At 40.7% G+C, this 18,380-nt stretch overlaps 1 protein-coding gene across 5 annotated transcripts; it reads left to right on the top strand.

The window, feature by feature from the left end:
* Positions 1-1,064: 1,064 nt before the first annotated feature.
* On the top strand, positions 1,065-17,369 carry GTF2A2 (general transcription factor IIA subunit 2). Of its 5 annotated transcripts, XM_049905733.1 has the most exons (6): positions 1,065-1,211; positions 6,491-6,714; positions 8,391-8,511; positions 9,226-9,330; positions 14,193-14,319; positions 16,419-17,369. In XM_049905733.1, exons 3-6 carry the CDS (start codon positions 8,440-8,442, stop codon positions 16,442-16,444), a joined length of 330 nt encoding a protein of 109 aa, XP_049761690.1. In that variant the 5' UTR covers positions 1,065-1,211; positions 6,491-6,714; positions 8,391-8,439; the 3' UTR covers positions 16,445-17,369. The 5 variants fall into 5 exon arrangements, with proteins under 5 accessions (XP_049761690.1, XP_049761689.1, XP_049761688.1 ...); XM_049905732.1 differs by lacking the exon at positions 6,491-6,714 and having other exon boundaries at positions 1,066-1,218; XM_049905731.1 differs by lacking the exon at positions 6,491-6,714 and having other exon boundaries at positions 1,068-1,211; positions 16,419-17,368.
* Positions 17,370-18,380: the final 1,011 nt, after the last annotated feature.

Below are 18,380 nucleotides of genomic sequence, written 5' to 3'. Positions count from 1 at the left end.
GTTTATAGACCTCCTGGGAGGTTCCAGTGGGTAACACTTGTTTTTGCATTTACTCTATGGGGAACTAACGTACACATTACTGTTTCGTTAATCTACAGTTAGAATACCGTGCAGTGACACTCAGAGGAAATTGGGATTACGTAAACTCGAAATCCTCCACGCATCTGTTCAGTTTATAGACCTCCTGGGAGGTTCCAGTGGGTAACACTTGTTTTTGCATTTACTCAATCAGTATTCATCTACTCAATGGGGAACTCATGTACACATTACTGTTTCCTTTAATCCAGTTAGAATACCATGTGCTGACACTCAAAGGAAATTGGGATTATGTGAACTCAAAATACATATTAAAATATTTGTTCCGCATTAGGTACAAAGTTTTAAATATAAAATATTCCAAATTAAAATTCTTCATCATAAACTGAAAGCTTGCTGGAGCTAAATGAATTGCAGCTCTGTGTTTGAATGGTAAAAGGAATACCCTGCCATTTGTCTTCAATTTGAGTATTGCCGGCCCTATATTTCTTAAATTGGGCATCTAACAGTGGAGATTAGTCCCTAAACATTGTAATTTCCTTATAAACGACCCAACCCTGGTGGCGTACTGGTTAAGAGCTAGGGCTGCTAACCAAAAAGCCCGGCGGTTCGAATCCACCAGGCGCTCCTTGGAAACTATGGCGGAGTTCTACTGTCCTATAGGGTCGCTACGAGTCGGAATCGACTCTACGGCAACAGGTTTCGTTGTTTTCTTGGTTTGTTTAAGCCAGCCTCTTCACCCTGGCTATTGGAAAAGAAAGCTTGTGGGCTGTTCTAATGAGCCCTAGTGGCGCAGTGGTTAAGAGCCCGGCTGTTAACCACAACGGCGGCAGTTCGAATCCACGCTCCTTAGAAACTAAGTTCACCTCTGTCCTAGCGGTCGCACTGAGTCGGAGTTGACCGCAAGGGGTTTGGGTTTTATTTACTTGCTTGACTGTTCCAACCCACCTCACGCCCCGCTCTCCACACCTGCCCTTCCCGCGCTCGACGTGAGTGGCGGGCGCGAGCGAGAAGAGGGCGGGCCTCCGCCGTGGCGTCACTTCCGGGATCCACGAGCACTTCCGGGTCGTCGCCCAGCTTTGAGGTTTCTGAGGCCGCTGAAGAGGGGGTCTGGGAGGAAGCTCACCTCCAGTTGGGTTTCTGTCGGCCGGCGGCGGGAAGCGCCTTCTCCACAGGTACCGGGTGAGCTGGACCGGGGCGGGGAGAGAGAGCCGGGCCCGCGCTCCCTGCCGACCCCCGAACTGGGCCAGCAGCTGGGCTCTACGAGGGGGCTTGGAGGCCCTTGGTTCGGGTTCGCAGAGTCGGCCTGGTACCGACGTCGCAGCGGGGATGGCCCGGGTCAGTACCGGTAAGGGAGCCGGGCGGCGGAAGGTTTGTCAGCGGGGCGCCCAAGCGTACCCCCCGCAGCTGAGCGCACCTGGGAGGGCGTCGGCGCCGCACGGTCTCTAGCCAGGTGACTGTCTTCAGGCACCCAGGTCGGCGACTCGGGCGTGTGTGCTTGCTTGTTGCGGAATTTGCAGGGAGTCATTCCAGAAATGTCTCCTTCCTGTGCTTCCCGCGTGTTTGAAGTTTGCCTTCCAACTTCTTCAGGAGAACTCCGACAAAGGAAGGGATTTAAACTGGGCTGTTTGATCAGGAAGGACTATGGCTGTTTAATCACCTCCGAATTGGTAACCTTTTAAGTTAAATTTCTGAACTGCAAAATGAGGTAGTACTAAGTTTCGGTGGCTATTACCATCTAAAATATTTGAACACTTCGCAAGGAATTTTTAAGAATGTAAGATCATGGAATCATTAATTCAACAAATGTTTAGATGGCTTATGTCAAATGAAAGATAACACAAGATTTTGTACTCCTACTTGGTGAATTTTTTCTCTGCGGGTTGGGACCTCTGTTTTCTTGGCCTTTTGACCTTCCTTTTTTTTTTTTTTTAACCTCCCAACCGCCCCCCCCCCCCCCCCGACACACCCCGTACTTCCTTTCAGATATCTCTGGCCTTCACTGGTTTATTGAACAATTGCTTATTTGGCACCTACTGTGTATCCAGTGGAAACCCTGGTGGCATAGTGGTTAAGTGCTACGGCTGCTAACCAAAAGGTTGCCAGTTCGAATCCACCACGCACTCCTTGGAAACTCTGTGGGGCAGTTCCACTCTGTCCCATAGAGTCACTATGAGTCGGTTTTGGTTTTGGTTTTATGTATCCAGTAGGGTTCTAAGTGCCTGGTTTTTCCTTAGGGAACCAAACAGACAAAAATCTCTGCCCTTACATAGCTTGTACTCTATTGGAGGATGCATAAAATAAGTAAACTGTATAATGTGTTAGAAGGTGATGGTGCCATCAAAACGTTAGAACAGGATAAGGAGGATGGGGATGTCCCAAAGTGGGGGAAAAGAGCATTCCAGGCAGAAAGAATGAAGGCTCTGGGCCAGGAGCATACCTGTTATGCTCAAGGAATAACAAGGAAATTAGCATATCTGGAGAAAGGGGGTAAGCATTGGGAACATGAATAGTGGATAAGGTCAGAGGTAATGGATAGCCAGGTTGTTGTTAAGAACTCAGTGAAATGGGAGCCATGGCAGTTCTGAGCAGAAAACAGGCTGCTGAGTTGAGATTAGAGTGGGGGGAGGGGGGCGGCGGCAAGCATGGAAACAGGAAAACCAGCTAGGAGGCAGTAATCCGTCCAAATGACAGATGATAGTGGTTCAAGCCAGGATGCTGAGAAATGGCTGGAGGGTGAGATTGGGGGTATGGGGAGTGGAGTATGATTTCCAAGGTTTTGCCTGAGACCATGGAAGTATGGAATTACATCAGCTGAGATGGGAAGGATTACAAGTGGAGTTGGTGGGTACACAGTTGGATCCAGGGGTGAGTTCAGGGAAGAGGTCTGCACTAGTGTGACTGGGAATCAGCAACAATAGTATTCAGACCCATGAGACCAACTGTTATCACTAAGAAGTGAGTGTAGACAAAAAGCAGCAGTAGACCGGGGGCCTTATCCTGGGACAATAAGAGTTCAGAGAGAAGAGACTCAACCAACAAATGATATTGAGTGATCCCATGAGATAAGAGGACAGCCCAAAAAGCATAGTGTCCCAGAAGCCAAGTGAAGATCGTTTCTCAAAGGGGGACGGGGGGGGGGGGGGGTGATCAGCTGTGCCAGATAATCAAGTCTGGAGAGGATTGAGAATTGAGGATTGGTTTTGGCAATGTCATTGTTGATCTTGATCTTCTGTTTTCTTTTGAGTTCTGGAGGCCAAAAAAAAGAAAAGAAAAAGGAGTGAGTTTACAAAAAAATAGAAGAAAAGGAATGGGACACTGTTAGGAGTTTTGCTAAAGGGAACAGAGAATGAGGACAGTAGTTGGCAGGGGAAATAGAGATTCTTTCATCTTTTTTAAGATGGGAGTAGTATCCACCTGTTTGCTAGTGAAGATGATCTGGAGAGAGAAGAAATTTGATGGTGAGGGAGAGAAGAAACAATTGAATTGTTGGAACAATATTCTTGAGTGTACTAGAGGGGTAGGACACACTGCACAAGTAGAAGGATTGATTTAGAGAAGAGCTTAGATAGTTCAACTACAGTAACAGGTAGGAAGGTGAAGTATGTGGGTGTAGGTGTTAGAAGGTGGTTAGATGTGGTTGAGAGTCTGGAAGTTTTCGTTGCTTCAGTTTCTTCTATAAAGTAGAAAACTGTCACACTTGGATATTTGTAATATTTGGTAACCACCAAGTTGTTTACTCACACAACAGATATTTACTGAATATATATTACATACTAGGCAGCTGTCCTGGGCGGTAAATATATAATTGTGAACAAAAGTCTCTGCCTCCATGAAGCATATATTTTAGTAGATACTTAGAAATAAGCACATATACGTCAGCTTTGATGATTGGTACGCGTGAAAATAAAGCAGTGTGAGGAGGAGCGGGAGTAATTCGTTTTTATGCATTGGTCATAGAAGACCTTTCTGATAAGGTGACGTTTGAGCAGAGAGGAATGAGATGAGGGCAGATATCTTGGAAGAATGTTCACAGCAAGAAGGACAGTCAGCGCAAGGTCCTTGAAGCAAGAACACGCTCGTCGTATTGAAGAACAGCAAGGAGCCAGTCTGACTGGAGCAGAGTGAGAGGCTGAGCAGAAGCAGCTAAGGTCAGAGGTAGTGGGGGCCCAGGTCACGAAGGTCCTGCAAACCATTTGGAGGACCTTTTTCTGAGTGAGATGAGATGCAGCCATTGGAGGACTTTGGGTAGATGAGTGGTGTGGTTTGACTTAAACTTTTTTTTTTTTTAATAATTTTTATTGTGCTTTAAGTGAAGGTTTACAAATCAAGTCAGTCTGTCACATTTAAGCTTATATACACCTTACTACATACTCCCATTTACTCTCCCCCTAATGAGTCAGCCCACTCCCTTCTTCCAGTCTCTCCTTTTGTGACCGTTTTGCCAGTTTCTAACCCTTTCTACCCTCCCATCTCCCCTCCAGACAGGAGATGCCAATATAGGCTCAAGTGTCCACCTGATACAAGTAGCTCACTCTTCATCAGCATCTCTCTCCAACCCGTTGTCCAGTTCCTTCCATGTCTGATGACTAGTCTTCGGGAATGGTTCCTGTCCTGGGCCAACAGAAGGTTTGGGGACCATGACCTCTGGGATTCTTCTAGTCTCAGTGAGACCATTAAGTCTGGTCTTTTTATGAGAATTTGGGGTCTGCATCCCACTATTCTCCTGCTCCCTCAGGAGTTCTCTGTTGTGCTCCCTGTCAGGGCAGTCATCGGTTGTGGCCGGGCACCATCTAGTTCTTTAAATATTTTAAAAGGCTCAGTGATTGTTGTGAGGGGCGGTGGTGGGTAGGCAAGGGTAGAAACGGAGAGGAGATCACTTAATGGTCATCTTAGTGACATGACGGTAACTTGGGCAGAGTGGCAGCAATGGAGATGGTAGAAGTTGTCAGATTCTGACTATATTTAGAAGGAAGAGCTGAAAGTATTGCCTGGTAGAGTAGATGTGTGTTGAGAGAGAAAGAAGTTAATGATGACTTAAGGTTTTTGGGCAGTGTTACTGGAAGATTAGAGTTACTGTTTACCGAGGTGGGCAAGACCGAGGGCAGAGCAGGTTTTGAGGGGTAGTATCAGGAATTTGGGAAACTCTGGTGGTGCAATGGTTAAGAGCTTACAGCTAACCAAAAGGTTGACAGTTCGAATTCACCAGGCACTGCTTGGAAACCCTGTGGGGCAACTTTACTCTGTGAGTTGGAATCGACTCAACGGCAATGAGTTTGGAATTTTTTTTGGTTGTCAGGAATTTGGGTTTTTTTGAAAAATTAAATGTAAAGTTCCTACTTGATATTTCTGATTTAGGAGCCTCAAATTTAATTTTTCAAAAAACCAAATTCCTGATAACCAAAAAAAAAAAAAAAACCCAACCTCATTGCCACAGAGAAAAGATTGAAGTTGTCAAGGATTTCGTTTTTCTTGGATCCACAGTCAGTACCCATGGAAGCAGTAGCCAGGAAATCAAAAGACTCATTGCAGTGGGCAAATCTGCTGCAAAGGACTTCTTTAAAGTGTTGAAAAGCAAAGATGTCACCTTAAATACTAAGGTGCGCCTGATCCGAGCCATGGTATTTTCGCTTGTATCATATGTATGTGAAAGCTGGACAATGAATAAGGAAGACTGAAGAACTGATGCCTTTGAATTATGGTATTGGTGAAGAATATTGAATATACCATGGACTGCCAAAAGAATGAACAAATGTGTATTGGAAGAAGTACAACCAGAATGCTCCTTAGAAGCGAGGACGGTGAGACTGTGTTTTACATACTTAGGACATGTATGTAAGTAGGGATCAGTCCCTGGAGAAGGACATCATGCTTGGTAAAGTACAGGGTCAGTGAAAAAGAGAAAGACCCTCAATGAGATGGATCAACATAGTGGCTGCAACAATGGGCTAAAGCATAACAATGATTCTGAGCATGACACAGGACCAGGCAGTGTTTCATTCTGTGGCACATAGTGTCGCTATAAGTTGGAGCCGACTCAACAGCCCCTAACAACAACAACACTTGATATTTTCATCTGTTGTCAAGTAGGCAGTTTTATATGTGGGTCCAATGGAAGAAGTAAGAGCTGGATATATAAATGTGGGAGTCATCAGCAGATGTTGTGTGCCATTGAACCTGTTCTGACTCACAGTGACCCTGTGTGACAGAGTAGAACTGCGCTGTAGGATTGTGTTTTTTTAAATCTTTACAGGAGTGGATTGCCAGGTCTTTTCTTCTGCAGAGCAGCTGGTGGGTTCGAACTGCCAACCTTTCAGCTAGCAGCCAAGCACTTAAACATTGCACCACCAGGGCTCCTCATCAGCAGATAAATTTAAACTCATAAACTCTGTCCTATAAGGTCGCTATGAGTCGGAATTGACTCGACAGCACTGGGTTTTTTTTTTTTTTTAAGCCTGGATGTGATAACCCAGGAGTAAAATGCTTACAGAAGACATCAGAAGCCTTCAGCCACTTCCATAGTTAGAAGTCAGGAAGCTGAGGAGGAAGCAGCAGAAGAAAACAAGAAGTGTAGGAGTACCTGAGGTGGGAGGAGAGAACTGAGGGTGATGTCCCACAAGCCAGACAAATGTTTTAAGAAGGCAGACATGACTTACAGTGTCACGTGTTACAGATAAGGTATGTAATTTGAAAACTGACTGTTACTTTGCTGATTTTTACCTGGTGATTATTCCTCAAACATTTCTCCTCCTCTACATTTCTAGACTAAATGTGCTATGAGGTCAGTGATTTTCTGACATGTAGTAGAAGTTCAGTAAATATTTCTTAAATCTGTACTACTGCCACGCTCGTCCAGCCCTTGGCCCTCTCGTCTGTTTCTAATCTTGCGTTCAAATACATTCGTCACATTGCTGCCCATTTGGCTGACCATTCCTGCCTAAAATGCTTCAGTGGCTCCCCATTACCTGCGATGTAAAATCCTGGCACAAGTCCATCCATACTGTTTTTTCAGCCTCATCTCCTGCCACTCCCTGTTCATTGTTATGCCCTAATGCACAGAACAGTTTATAGTTCTCTCCACAAACCTTATTATTTCATCCTTCTATTACCTTGTTTTTGTTAGGTGCTGTCCAGTCGGTTCAGACTCATAGCGACCCTGTATATAACAGAACGAAACTCTACCCAGTCTTGTGCCATCCTCACAATCATTGTTATGCTTGAGCCCATTTTTGCAGCCACTGTGTCCATCCATCTTGTTGAGGGTCTTCCGCTGACCGTCTGTCTACTTTACCAAGCATGTTCATCTCCAGGGACTGGTCCCTCCTGATAACATGCCCAGAGTACATGAGACTAAGTCTCACTGTCCTTGCTTTTAAGGAGCATTCTGGCTGTACTTCTTCCAAGACAGATTTGTTCATTCTTCTGGCAGTTGTGGTATATCGAATATTCTTCGCCAACACCATAATTCAGAGGCATCAGTTCTTGTTTGGTATTCCTTATTCATTGTCCATCTTTCTCATGCATATGCAGCAGCTCAAAATACCATGGCTAGGGTCAGGTGCACCTTAGTCCTCAAAGTGACGTCTTTGTTTTTTTAACACTTTAAAGAGTTCTTTTGTAGCAGTTTTGCCCGTTGGAATACGTTGTTTGATTTCTTGACTGCTTCTTCCATGGGCATTGATGGTGGGTTAAGTAAAATGACATCCTTGACAGCTTCAGTATTTTCTCCATTTATCATGATGTTGCTTATTGGTCCAGTTGTGAGGATTTTTGTTTTCTTTATGTTGAGACATAGTCCATACTGAAGGCTGCTGTCTTTGATCTTCATCAGTGTTTCAAGTCCTCTTCGCTTTCAGTAAGCAAGGTTGTGTCATCTGTACATCACAAGTTGTTAATGGGTCTTCCTCCTGTCCTGATGTTGCATCCTTCTTCACGTAATCCGGGTTCTCGGATTATTTGCTCAGCATACAGATTGAATAGGTATGGCGAAATGATACAACCATGACACACACCTATGCTCTGTGACTGTACTCAGCCTATTCTTTAAGCCTAGAATGACCAGGCAGCATATCATTGAGTTACACAGAAGTTCACTGTGACTCCGAGCCAAGCTGATGGTGCATAACTGCAACTACTTACTGTGTAAAGGAGTATCAACACCTGGGTCAAAATTAGAGAAATAAGTAACTAGAAAAATCATTTTTAAATATTCCTTGTAATTCTAAAATTATTTTATGGTAATTTGCAATTACTAAGAATTACAACAGTATGTATCAGAATATATGAAGTAGCCTTATTATATACGTAATTTATAATGTTATAATCTTTTAAACACTTTTATATTCAATTTTTAGGACATCAATGCAAGCCTGAATAAGAAAAACAGCTTCTTCCACCTAAGCCATGGCATATCAGTTATACAGAAATACCACTTTGGGAAACAGTCTTCAAGAGAGCCTAGATGAGCTCATACAGGTGGGAGACTAACATCATATGTTTTTACTTAGATGGATCTCTAATTATTCTGGCCATACCCCCAAGAGACATTAGGTAAAATAACTTGGACTGTTTGACCCAGCAAGTCAGTCTCACTGACTAAACATACAGCCTCAGAGTCCTGTCCTGACTACAAGACGCTCATGACGCTGCCCTAACCACAGGCCATGAGATAACTGTCCAGTTTAATAAATAAGTAAAGTCTTCTAAGATTTAAATCAGAATTTTTAATATTTATTTCAGTATTTGGAGAATTAACCTTTTTACATAGACCTCCTATCTGAGAACATAGTATTTCCGTTTAGATATGTTTTATGGGCTTCGATAAGATTTATTAGGTTTTCAGTTGTTTGTTTAGTATAGGTTCTGTGTTTTTCACTTAGAAGAAACTTGGTTCCTTCAATTTGTTGAATGCCTCTTTCTAGACACTGAAGGAAAGACAGACAAAATTTTATTCTGGCTTTGTGACATCACTGCATGTTTCCTTTTCAAAATTATTCTTGTGTCAAGATACTGCAAAAAATATTTTCAGGCTTTGCTTCCTGACATTTATGGCAAAGGAGAATAAGGAATTCTAGTTTAGAGGTCCTGGTTAAGCAGAGTTAAATTTTCAATGATAATTCATACTTCTTTATTTTTTTAAGTCTTTAATGTTCTTCCCTAAGAAGACTTACTACCTTTACTTTTTCTCAGTCTCAACAGATCACCCCACAGCTTGCCCTTCAAGTTCTCCTTCAGTTTGATAAGGCCATAAATTCAGCACTGGCTCAGAGGGTCAGGAACAGAGTCAATTTCAGGGTAAGGATATTTTCCTAAATCTAGAAGCCTACACCAGTGGTTTTTACAAACAGTGCTTTTTAGGGCCCCTATGTGTGTGTATCAGTCACAGGAGGAAAAGATGTCTTATCTCTGTCAAAATTTGGAACTGGTTTTATAGTAAATAAATCACACTTACTTTCTAATGACCCGTATGCTACGCTCATCCATTGAATGTGAGATACCGAGTTGTGTTTAGATTTTTATTTCATCGTTTGACAAATCAGTCTGTGTATGTTTGACTGCCTTCCCTGAAGAGTTACTGAGATTTCAAACACCTGAAACATTATCTGCAGGACTGAAGGTAAGTGGTAGAGTGATCGCTAAGGCTTCGTTATGTTTTTCAGACACTGACCTTCACCCAATCCAAGGAAGTACAGAGTCATTTCTAGAAACTTCATGTTGCCTCCCTCCTTCTCTTAGGTCACCTGACGTACAAATATATGAGCTCGCAGTAGGTAATGGTCTATTCTGGTAGCTGGTGAGACGTGGTCTCGTTGATACCTTGAACAACCATCCAGAACTGAACAAAATTCTCCTTCTATTTGATGGTTAAAAAATAAATGCCCACTGCAAGAACCGTGGTGGAATGCCATATTATGATATTGGCAGGGTCATAAAACATTAAAATATATAATGATGACTGGGATAAAAAACGTATTAAAAGATTAAAGGTGTAATCAACCTATGAAAAGAACTTAAATGTTACCTTATACTTCCAGGAACCTTCATGTGTTTTATTTGTTTGGTGTTTTTGTGTCATGCTCTTTTGACATTTGTTAGCTCAAAAGTTATGTTGATGAAAAATGCAAAAGAAAAATTTAATTTTTACTCAACAGACATTTGAGGACCTATTACATGCCAATCATTGTTCTACATATTAGGAACACCGAGGTGAACAAAGCAGACAAGGCCCCGTGTGACAGTAGTGAAGGGATAATATCTGCATGTCTTTTGTGTTCACGTGAATAAGTCTCTCTCATTTATCAGCTTCACATGCCTAAAAACTGATCTGAAGTAAATGGAGTCTAAGACTTTAACATTTGACCAGTGAATTGTTGGAAGTTTTTACAATGACGATTCTGGTAAAATTCATTTGGTTTTGTTGGTATAATCATGTAGAAATCTGTTCAGTTTGTCATTTTAAAACATCTTTAAATTGATTCATGTTAATAAATAAGCCCATGCCCATGTAGAAAATTTGTTCAACTCCTTATTGGAGTCAGTAAGACTTACAAAACCTGAATAGCCTTCTAGTTGCTATATTGTAGGTTTCTGGTTTGGATCTATTTTGTTAGAATTAAAGGTAATTTGACATTTGCATTTCTCTTGAACAGTGTTTTGTCTGTTTTCAGAAGCTGAAATTAATTCCTCAGTCTTGACCAGGACTTACTTTTCCATCCTTGCTTTTTCTTTTCCCATCTCTGATACTTCAGTGCAGGCCTTCATCACCCTGCGCTTCTGGGTTACGGCGAACTTGGTCGATTTTAAGTCAAGAATATTTGCAAATAGCCTTCATTTTAGCTTGGTGTATATGGCAGAGACAAAAGAGATAATACTTTGGTAATACCTAATCTTCAAAGCTGTACTGCTGAATGACATTTAAATATGTATTTTGCTTTATAATAATTTTTACTGGCCTACCAATAAGATGAAAAGCCCATTGAAAGAATAGAATAATCTTATATAGCATGTTAATTATTTTAATCCTTAGCTTATTTGAATAAGTGATATGAGTAATCTAACATAATTTATATGAATAAGGGAGATTATTTAGAAAAATGTTAAAAGATAAAATCTAGATTATAAGAGGTAAGACTTTAATAATTTGTGTGTTGAAATTTATTTGTAATAAAGTTAAAATCTATTTATCAAGGGCCTTCAGCCGAATTAAATTTTAGGGAGAAAATTCAGGTGGAACTAAGATGTATAACTAGACTTTTAAAGAACCATGGTATGCTTTTGAGAGAATATATGCCCCCAGGTAAAATAAGAGTAATGATTAAATGTTACTAGTACTGAGCTTCAAACTAATTAATCAAACATTAAAACATTTAAAGATCAAGAAAAATAGCCCTGTACTGACAGTTTTCCTTTTTCCTATCTCTGTTTTGATGTTTCTACAATGAACATGTATTATTTAACTTTTTAAGATATTAATTTTAATTTTTTTAAAGAGTGTTGCCTAGTTGTGGATAGATGTAAAAAAAATATGTATTTATTAGAGATGCCTTGAATATACAATTTGGCCAAATGATTGACTGTTAAAATCAGTATTTGGCCAAAACCAAATATTTTCATATAAAAGGAACTTCTTGAATATAAAAAATCTAAAATTTTACTTTTTAACATTTGTTAGCTCAAAAGTTATCTAGTTGGTGCACTCTCTTAATTATCAATGTATTTCTTTAAATATTGGAAAGTTTTTAATAGTTGTGTAAATAAGATTAACAGCTTTGTTGTGTAACATTTTAGGTGCGCAGTAAAATTAATGGAATATATGTATTTATACTCCGGTTAAATAGAATTCCAACATGTAAGGTATAAGTAGATTTTTCACTTGAAGCCACGTCTAAAATGCCTGTATCTGAAGGCAAATAGTCATACACTAGCCATGAATCCCAGTGACGTGCCTTGTTCACATCACTGACGCAGCTGACACTACGGGATCGTTGGTCACACATGTTGAGGGATGCCAGAGATGAACATTGAGGTTGGCATTTGGCTGTTTTTTGCCTTCCAAGGCTCAAATTACAGCCAATGAGCAAATCTAATTTAGTGTATTTTTTTAAATTTACAATTTTGTGTCTTTTTCCATTTAACATGTCATAGGTGGTTTGTCGAACATTAATTTCTCACCACTCCACCGGAACCACCCTTACTGCTTTATCTAACACACAATTTGTAATACTGTTGATTATTCTCTTTTTTGAAACCCGTTCTTCCTTGAACCAGATCCTATCCTAACTTTTCTATTCTCTGATGTCTCCCTCTCATCTCCTTTGTGGTTCTTTTCCATCTCTGCCCATCACTTAATTGTTGGCATTCCTTAGAGTTATCTAGGGCACCTCTACATCCTCTCCTTGACTGTTCTCATCCAACCTCATGGTTTTAGCTAAATTCAATATGTTCTGTCTCTCATGCTTTCTCCTAAACTCCAACTGCTTATTGGATATCATTACTTGGATATATCTCAAACTCAAGTCCCAAATTTTAATTTTCCTCCTGAAGCGACTTTGTCTGTGAATGCATTGTTAGTGGTGCCAAAACCTTGAGAGTTACTTTAGATCCATCTCTCCCCACCGCAACCAACTATATCTAGTTGTCAAGTCCTGTCAATTCTACCTCCTAACGCCTCTCCAGTTCTCTTGATGACCTTGCTACTGGTGTAGCAAAGTCACTTTTACTTCTCCAATTCAGATTCAGCCAGCTAAGATGCCTCAGCCTCTCAAGGGATCTCCCTACACAGTCATCTTCTCCTCTAATCCATTCTTTAAGCTGTCACCAAAAAGGCAAATCCGATCCTGTGACTCCTGCTTCACACCCTTCATGGACCTCCCAGGGCTCCTAGGGTGGGACTCTGCACGGTCTCCTCCACCTGAGAGCCGGCTCACACCTTCTGTCCTGGGAGCCTCCTGCCCTGTTCTAGCTCTTTCTCTTCCTCTCCGCTGTCCCACCTCTCGCCCGATTAACTCTTAATCGTTCTTCAGGACTCAACTTACACTTCACCTTGTCTGAGAGACTGTCTCTGCCCTGTGTCCTCCATACCCTCAGTGCCCGGCTGTGCCCCATTGTACTCGCTGAGTCACCTCCACAGCACTGTGACACTGTCGTGTCCTCAGTCATTCTCACTGTACAACAGTTAGATTGAATCCAATTTTTGCTGTTAAAATTACCCTGCAGGGAACATTTTTGTGCTTGATGCTTTTTTCTGAACTGCAGATTATTTTTTAGGCATGTAAATGACTCCCCACATAACTAAAGTTCACTGGTGAGCGTGTGTGTGTTTGTGTCGCACGGTATTGATTGTATGCTGTTGTCTGTTCTCGCACTTCCACCACACTCTCCAAAATTTTCCAGCTTCTAAAAAAGAACTTTTTATTAATTATAAGAATGTCAGTTGCGTGGGACAATAAACGTTAGTCTTAGTGGCTGATACAATAATGCATCTAAGCAAATCACAAGGTTAAAATTAATTTCATTGTTTCTCAGAAAGCCCTGCTTCTGAAAAATTCGGAGAATTAACATACACATAAATATAAATAAGTAGTAGTTGTGTGCCATCGATTCGACCCCATGCCCCTAGAGTTTTCTAGGCTGTAATCTTTACGAAAGCAGATCGCCTGGTCTTTTTCCCACAGAGCCCACTGAGTGGGTTCGAACTGCCAACCTTTTTTGGTTAGCAGCCAAGTGTATAACCTTTTGCGCCCCCAGGGCTCCTTTGAATGAGTACATAGCTTTTAAAGTGTTTTTTATAAAAGATTCGATGAGCTTTTGCAGTGCAGCCACATGAGGGCAGTAGAAATACAAAAATTCAAGTTTCCACTGGGTTTTTCTTCAGATTTCAAGTAAGTAATTTGCAGATTCTACAGGGCTGAAAATAGTCCACTAACTAAAATATTGTTGAACTCTTTCCTTAGTAAGTTTATCTAAGATTTGTGTGTGTGTGTGTTTTGATTAAAATGTGATATTATTAAAATTAAGGAAAATCTTAAGCTAAGTATTAAATAAGCATACCTGTACTGTTATGAATTGTGTACTTGGTAGCTGAGTTCTGTTACACTGGAGAAAAATGTGAGAAAAAAAACACTCTTCATGGTATGTCTAAATGTTTTGTTTTAAAGGGCTCTCTAAATACATACAGATTCTGCGATAATGTGTGGACTTTTGTTTTGAATGATGTTGAATTCAGAGAGGTGACAGAGCTTATTAAAGTGGATAAAGTGAAAATCGTAGCCTGTGATGGTAAAAGTAAGTGTTTGCCTCATTACTGTGAAAGCCAAACTCCTTGAAATGTTGTTTTTATGAATCTTTAGAAAACCTTTATCTGAAAAGCCTCCCTATAGAAACCTGGCACCTGTCTCAGCTAGCGTCTGAATCCAGGTCTCACACAGTCCTCTGTGACATTAGCATGTACATTGCACATGACAGGTGGGCTGCTCCCAGAGTTGAGTTTGCGTGAGGGGGAAATAAGCCCATTAATAAGCTTTTCTTCCTTGTTTCCCTTACAGATGTTAAATGTATATCAGCCTTTTCACAACCACGTTTTTCTTTAAAGAAATGTTGATTAATTTTGACAATTTATCCCGTGATTTTTGTGTTACTAGATACTTACACATTTTACATTTTTTAAAAGTGATCATTTAGTTAACCATAAAACCCTGTCAGCCGTGATGGCCAGTGGCGGTCTGTCACGCCTGAGCAGGTGTAGTCGCCACAGCAGACCCAGAGCTTGTTCAGACCCTCAGGTGCTTTGGAAGCTGCATGTCCTGCTTTCTACTCTGTAGTGAGTGCTTTCCTTTTTGCTAATTATATTTTAAACATATGCTTACTTTACTGTATTTTCTGAACCTTTTGTGTTTAAAGCAGCTATTCCTGAAATTAAATAGAGAAGACTGCCATCCTCCAGGAAAGGGAGTTTTGAAAAGGAAAAAACAAACGTAGAGAGTAATACCTACCATTTCTCAGATAATTGATTGAATTTTTTGTTTTATATATGTTGGATTTCAAAAGGAATAACTAATCATTGAAGAAATGTAGAGAATAACAGAAAAGCACACAGAAGAAAAAAATACGTAACATCACCTATAGATAACTTACCACTTTTAATATTACATTGCATAACCTTTTAGTCTTTTATGTAAATGTTTTTTCCAGTAGTGTGTATGTGTGTCTATACACACATTTATAAATATATCATTTTTCATACATAAGGCATTAACTGGTCTTAAATGTCATTTTTAATGGCTGTGTAAAATTAATACCTTTAGCCCTTTTTAAAGAAATAGCCTGTTCTAGGTGTCAGAAAGTCTCAAAAGTCTCAGAAAGTTACAGTGATTTGTACCTTTCAGAGGGTTAATTAGGAGCAGTCATTCTAAGAACTTCAGACATGGATGACTTTTTAATGTAGTCATCAGACACTTAGGTAGTTTTTGTCGTTACAACAAGGAGCAGTGTAAGTGAGAAGTGAGTAAAGAAGGTCTCTGAGCAACCTGAGCAACATCAGTGTCCATGTGAGGTCTGTTTTACTCCCAGGAGCTCCCATCTCAGGGTCCTTGGAGTGTATTACCTTTGCTTAAAGGTGAAAGGTTATTCGTTTTTCCAAACCCCAGTGGAGGAGAAGTAGCAAATCTGCCATGCCTGTCCCAGTGGCTTCTGAGGGGCCTCTCCCTCTGACAGCACAATGTAGTGATGGATCGTCAAAGGAAAACCTCCTGGAGTACTCAAGGAAAGCTTACGTTGTGTTGCATCTGCTCTGCATCAGCAGAAAAGAGTGAAACCTTAGCAATTTTTCTCCAAATTTAAAATATAAATGGTTTGGTGTTTACAGACAGGTGAGTTTGAATAGTTAAGAAAATACCGTTCATCAGCGATGCCAGATAAATGAAGTGCCGCCATAAAGTAAGCACATTTCGTTCCAGAAGTCAGCTTTCTGGAACAACGTTGAGTTCCCAGTAAAGAAGCTAGTATTTGCATGTTTCTTACCAAGACCTGTCTTTAAATACAACTCTCTTCTAATTAATTTGTTACGGTTCTTTTTTGATTTAAAAATTGGGGACCAGTAGAGGACCTAGGAAAAAAACATGGTTATGTAACAGTTATATGAACAAAACGTAGTGAACAAGGTTTTTTTCTAGCATAGATGTGGAGAGGTAAGCGTGTCTTGTTTAAGTCCTCAGATACTTCCGTCATCAGCTTCCCCCTTCGTCCTTGTCTCCTTTTCTCCCTACCCCACAGCACACCACTACCACCATTAGTCCCTGTTGTGTGTATATGTTTCAGTATATTTTTTAAATATTTCAATTTAAAATTAAGTTCCTTGAATTCACTCTCTCTCTTCTGTTTTCTAGATACTGGCTCCAGTACTACAGAATGAATAGAAAAAAATGGCTTTTTTATTCCATCTCTCTTATTATTCACCGCTTTTTGAAGAGAAGCATAGAAGAGACTTTTTATTTATTCTAGCGATGCAGAAATGACTACATTCTGCTGTAGTGTCAGAATTCCAGTAGCCTCGTGTATCACCTTTATTATACCGCATGAAGAAACTTAACTTTTTTTTAATGACAAATCAGAAGTTGTTGCCTTCTACAAACATTCTTTAATAAACTCATTTTAAAACGTAAACTGAGTAATAACTGGTGGAGCTGTTAAGCTAGTAATAGGATATTTTGTAAGCATTTCTTTAATGTGATAAAGTACATAAAACCAAAAATTTGCCCTTTTGACCATTTTTAAGTATACAGTTCAGTTACGTTAATTACATTCACCATGTTGTGAAACTGTCGCCACTGCCCATTTCCAAGAGCTTTACATCCCCCCAAGCAGGAACACAGTGCCCCTCAAGCAGCAGCTCCCAGCTCTTGCCCTGCCCCAGCTCCTGGCGACCACTGGTGAACTTTCGCCTCTGCATTTGCCCCTTCTGGATAGTGGTGAGCATCCGGTTCCTTGCGAGGGAAATTAGAAAAACGCACCCATTTTAGCAGCCCTGTTTTATCACTTGCAACTTTTTCTGAAAGCATCAGCAAAGGCAAAAGAAAATTCTGTATAGAATTTTACCTAGAAAAGCGTTTTTTTTTTTTAAGTACAAAACCAGAGTAATCATTGGTGTGAAAAGCCTACTAAGAAATGTAACTCAATTAGGAAAAGTTAGACAGTCTTTAGACAAGTTCCATAGCCAAAAGAAAACCAAAAACTTACTCCCAGTGACATACGGTGGTGTCAGTAAGACATGTAAATTATTCCTTGAATTGGCCATACTCAAGTGTCGTACATTTTAAAATGATCTAAATTTTACCAATTGTTAGACTTCTCAATAAAAAGTTCTCGTAAAGGTATGACTTTTGTTTTCGTATCTTTGTGTACTTGAGGGAAAGAGGTTTCCCTTATTTATCAACCCGGGAATTATAATAATGTAGCATTTCTAAAATATCAGGGAGAGTATCAGTTACCAGGTGGAGTGACTGGAATTTAGCAGCTGACTATAGATGGCTCTGGAGCCCTGGTGGCGCAGTGGTTAAGACCTCAGCTGCTAACCAAAAAGTCGACAGTTTGAATCCACCAGCTACTGCTTGGAAACCCTAGGGGACAGTTCTCTGTCTTGTAGGGTAGCTATGAGTCGGACTCAACGGCAATCCGATTTTAGTTTTTTATAGATGGATCCAGAAAGACTGGCCCCGTTTGTCATTTAGTTGTTCGTAGGTACCATCAAGTTGCTTCCGACTCAGCAACCATACGCACAACAGAACAAAACACTGCCCAGTCCTGCACCATCCTTACAATCGTTAAGCTTGAGCTCGTTGTTGCAGCCACTGTGTCAGTCCACCTCGTTGAGGGTCTTCCTCTTTTCCGTTCACCCTGTACTTTGCCAAACATGATGTCTTTCTCCAGGGACTGACCCCTCCTGACAACATGTCCAAAGTATGTAAGACGCAGTCTCGCCATCCTTGCTTCTAAGGAGCGTTCTGGTTGTACTTCTTCCAAGACAGATTTGTTCTTTTGGCAGTCCATGGTATATTCAATATTTTTCGCCCACACCACAATTCAAAGGCATCAGTTCTTCAGGCTTCCTTATTCATTGTCCAGCTTTCACATGCATGTGATGTGACTGAAAATACCATGGCTTGGGTCAGGCACACCTTAGTCTTCAAGTTGACGTCTTTGCTTTTCAACACTTTAAAAAGGTCCTTTGCAGCAGATTTACCCAATGCAATGCATCATTTGATTTTTTGAGTGCTGCTTCATGGCTGTTGATTGTGGATCCAAGTAAAATGAAATCCTTGACAACTTCAATCTTTGTTTATCGTGATGTT

The sequence above is a fragment of the Elephas maximus genome, chromosome 13 (assembly GCF_024166365.1).
Source record: "Elephas maximus indicus isolate mEleMax1 chromosome 13, mEleMax1 primary haplotype, whole genome shotgun sequence".
NCBI classification, from domain to species: Eukaryota; Metazoa; Chordata; class Mammalia; order Proboscidea; family Elephantidae; genus Elephas; species Elephas maximus.
Note: the sequence above shows the minus strand (reverse complement) of the source record. Positions and strands in the feature narration are given on the sequence as shown.

Bases quoted from the DNA above. Each gene is read 5' to 3' on its own strand.
- GTF2A2 (XM_049905733.1), top strand. From the start codon at position 8,440: ATGGCATATCAGTTATACAGAAATACCACTTTGGGAAACAGTCTTCAA. The intron at 8,512-9,225 runs GTGGGAGACTAA...ACTTTTTCTCAG, and splicing joins GCCTAGATGAGCTCATACAG to TCTCAACAGATCACCCCACA. The intron at 14,320-16,418 runs GTAAGTGTTTGC...TCTGTTTTCTAG, and splicing joins CGTAGCCTGTGATGGTAAAA to ATACTGGCTCCAGTACTACA.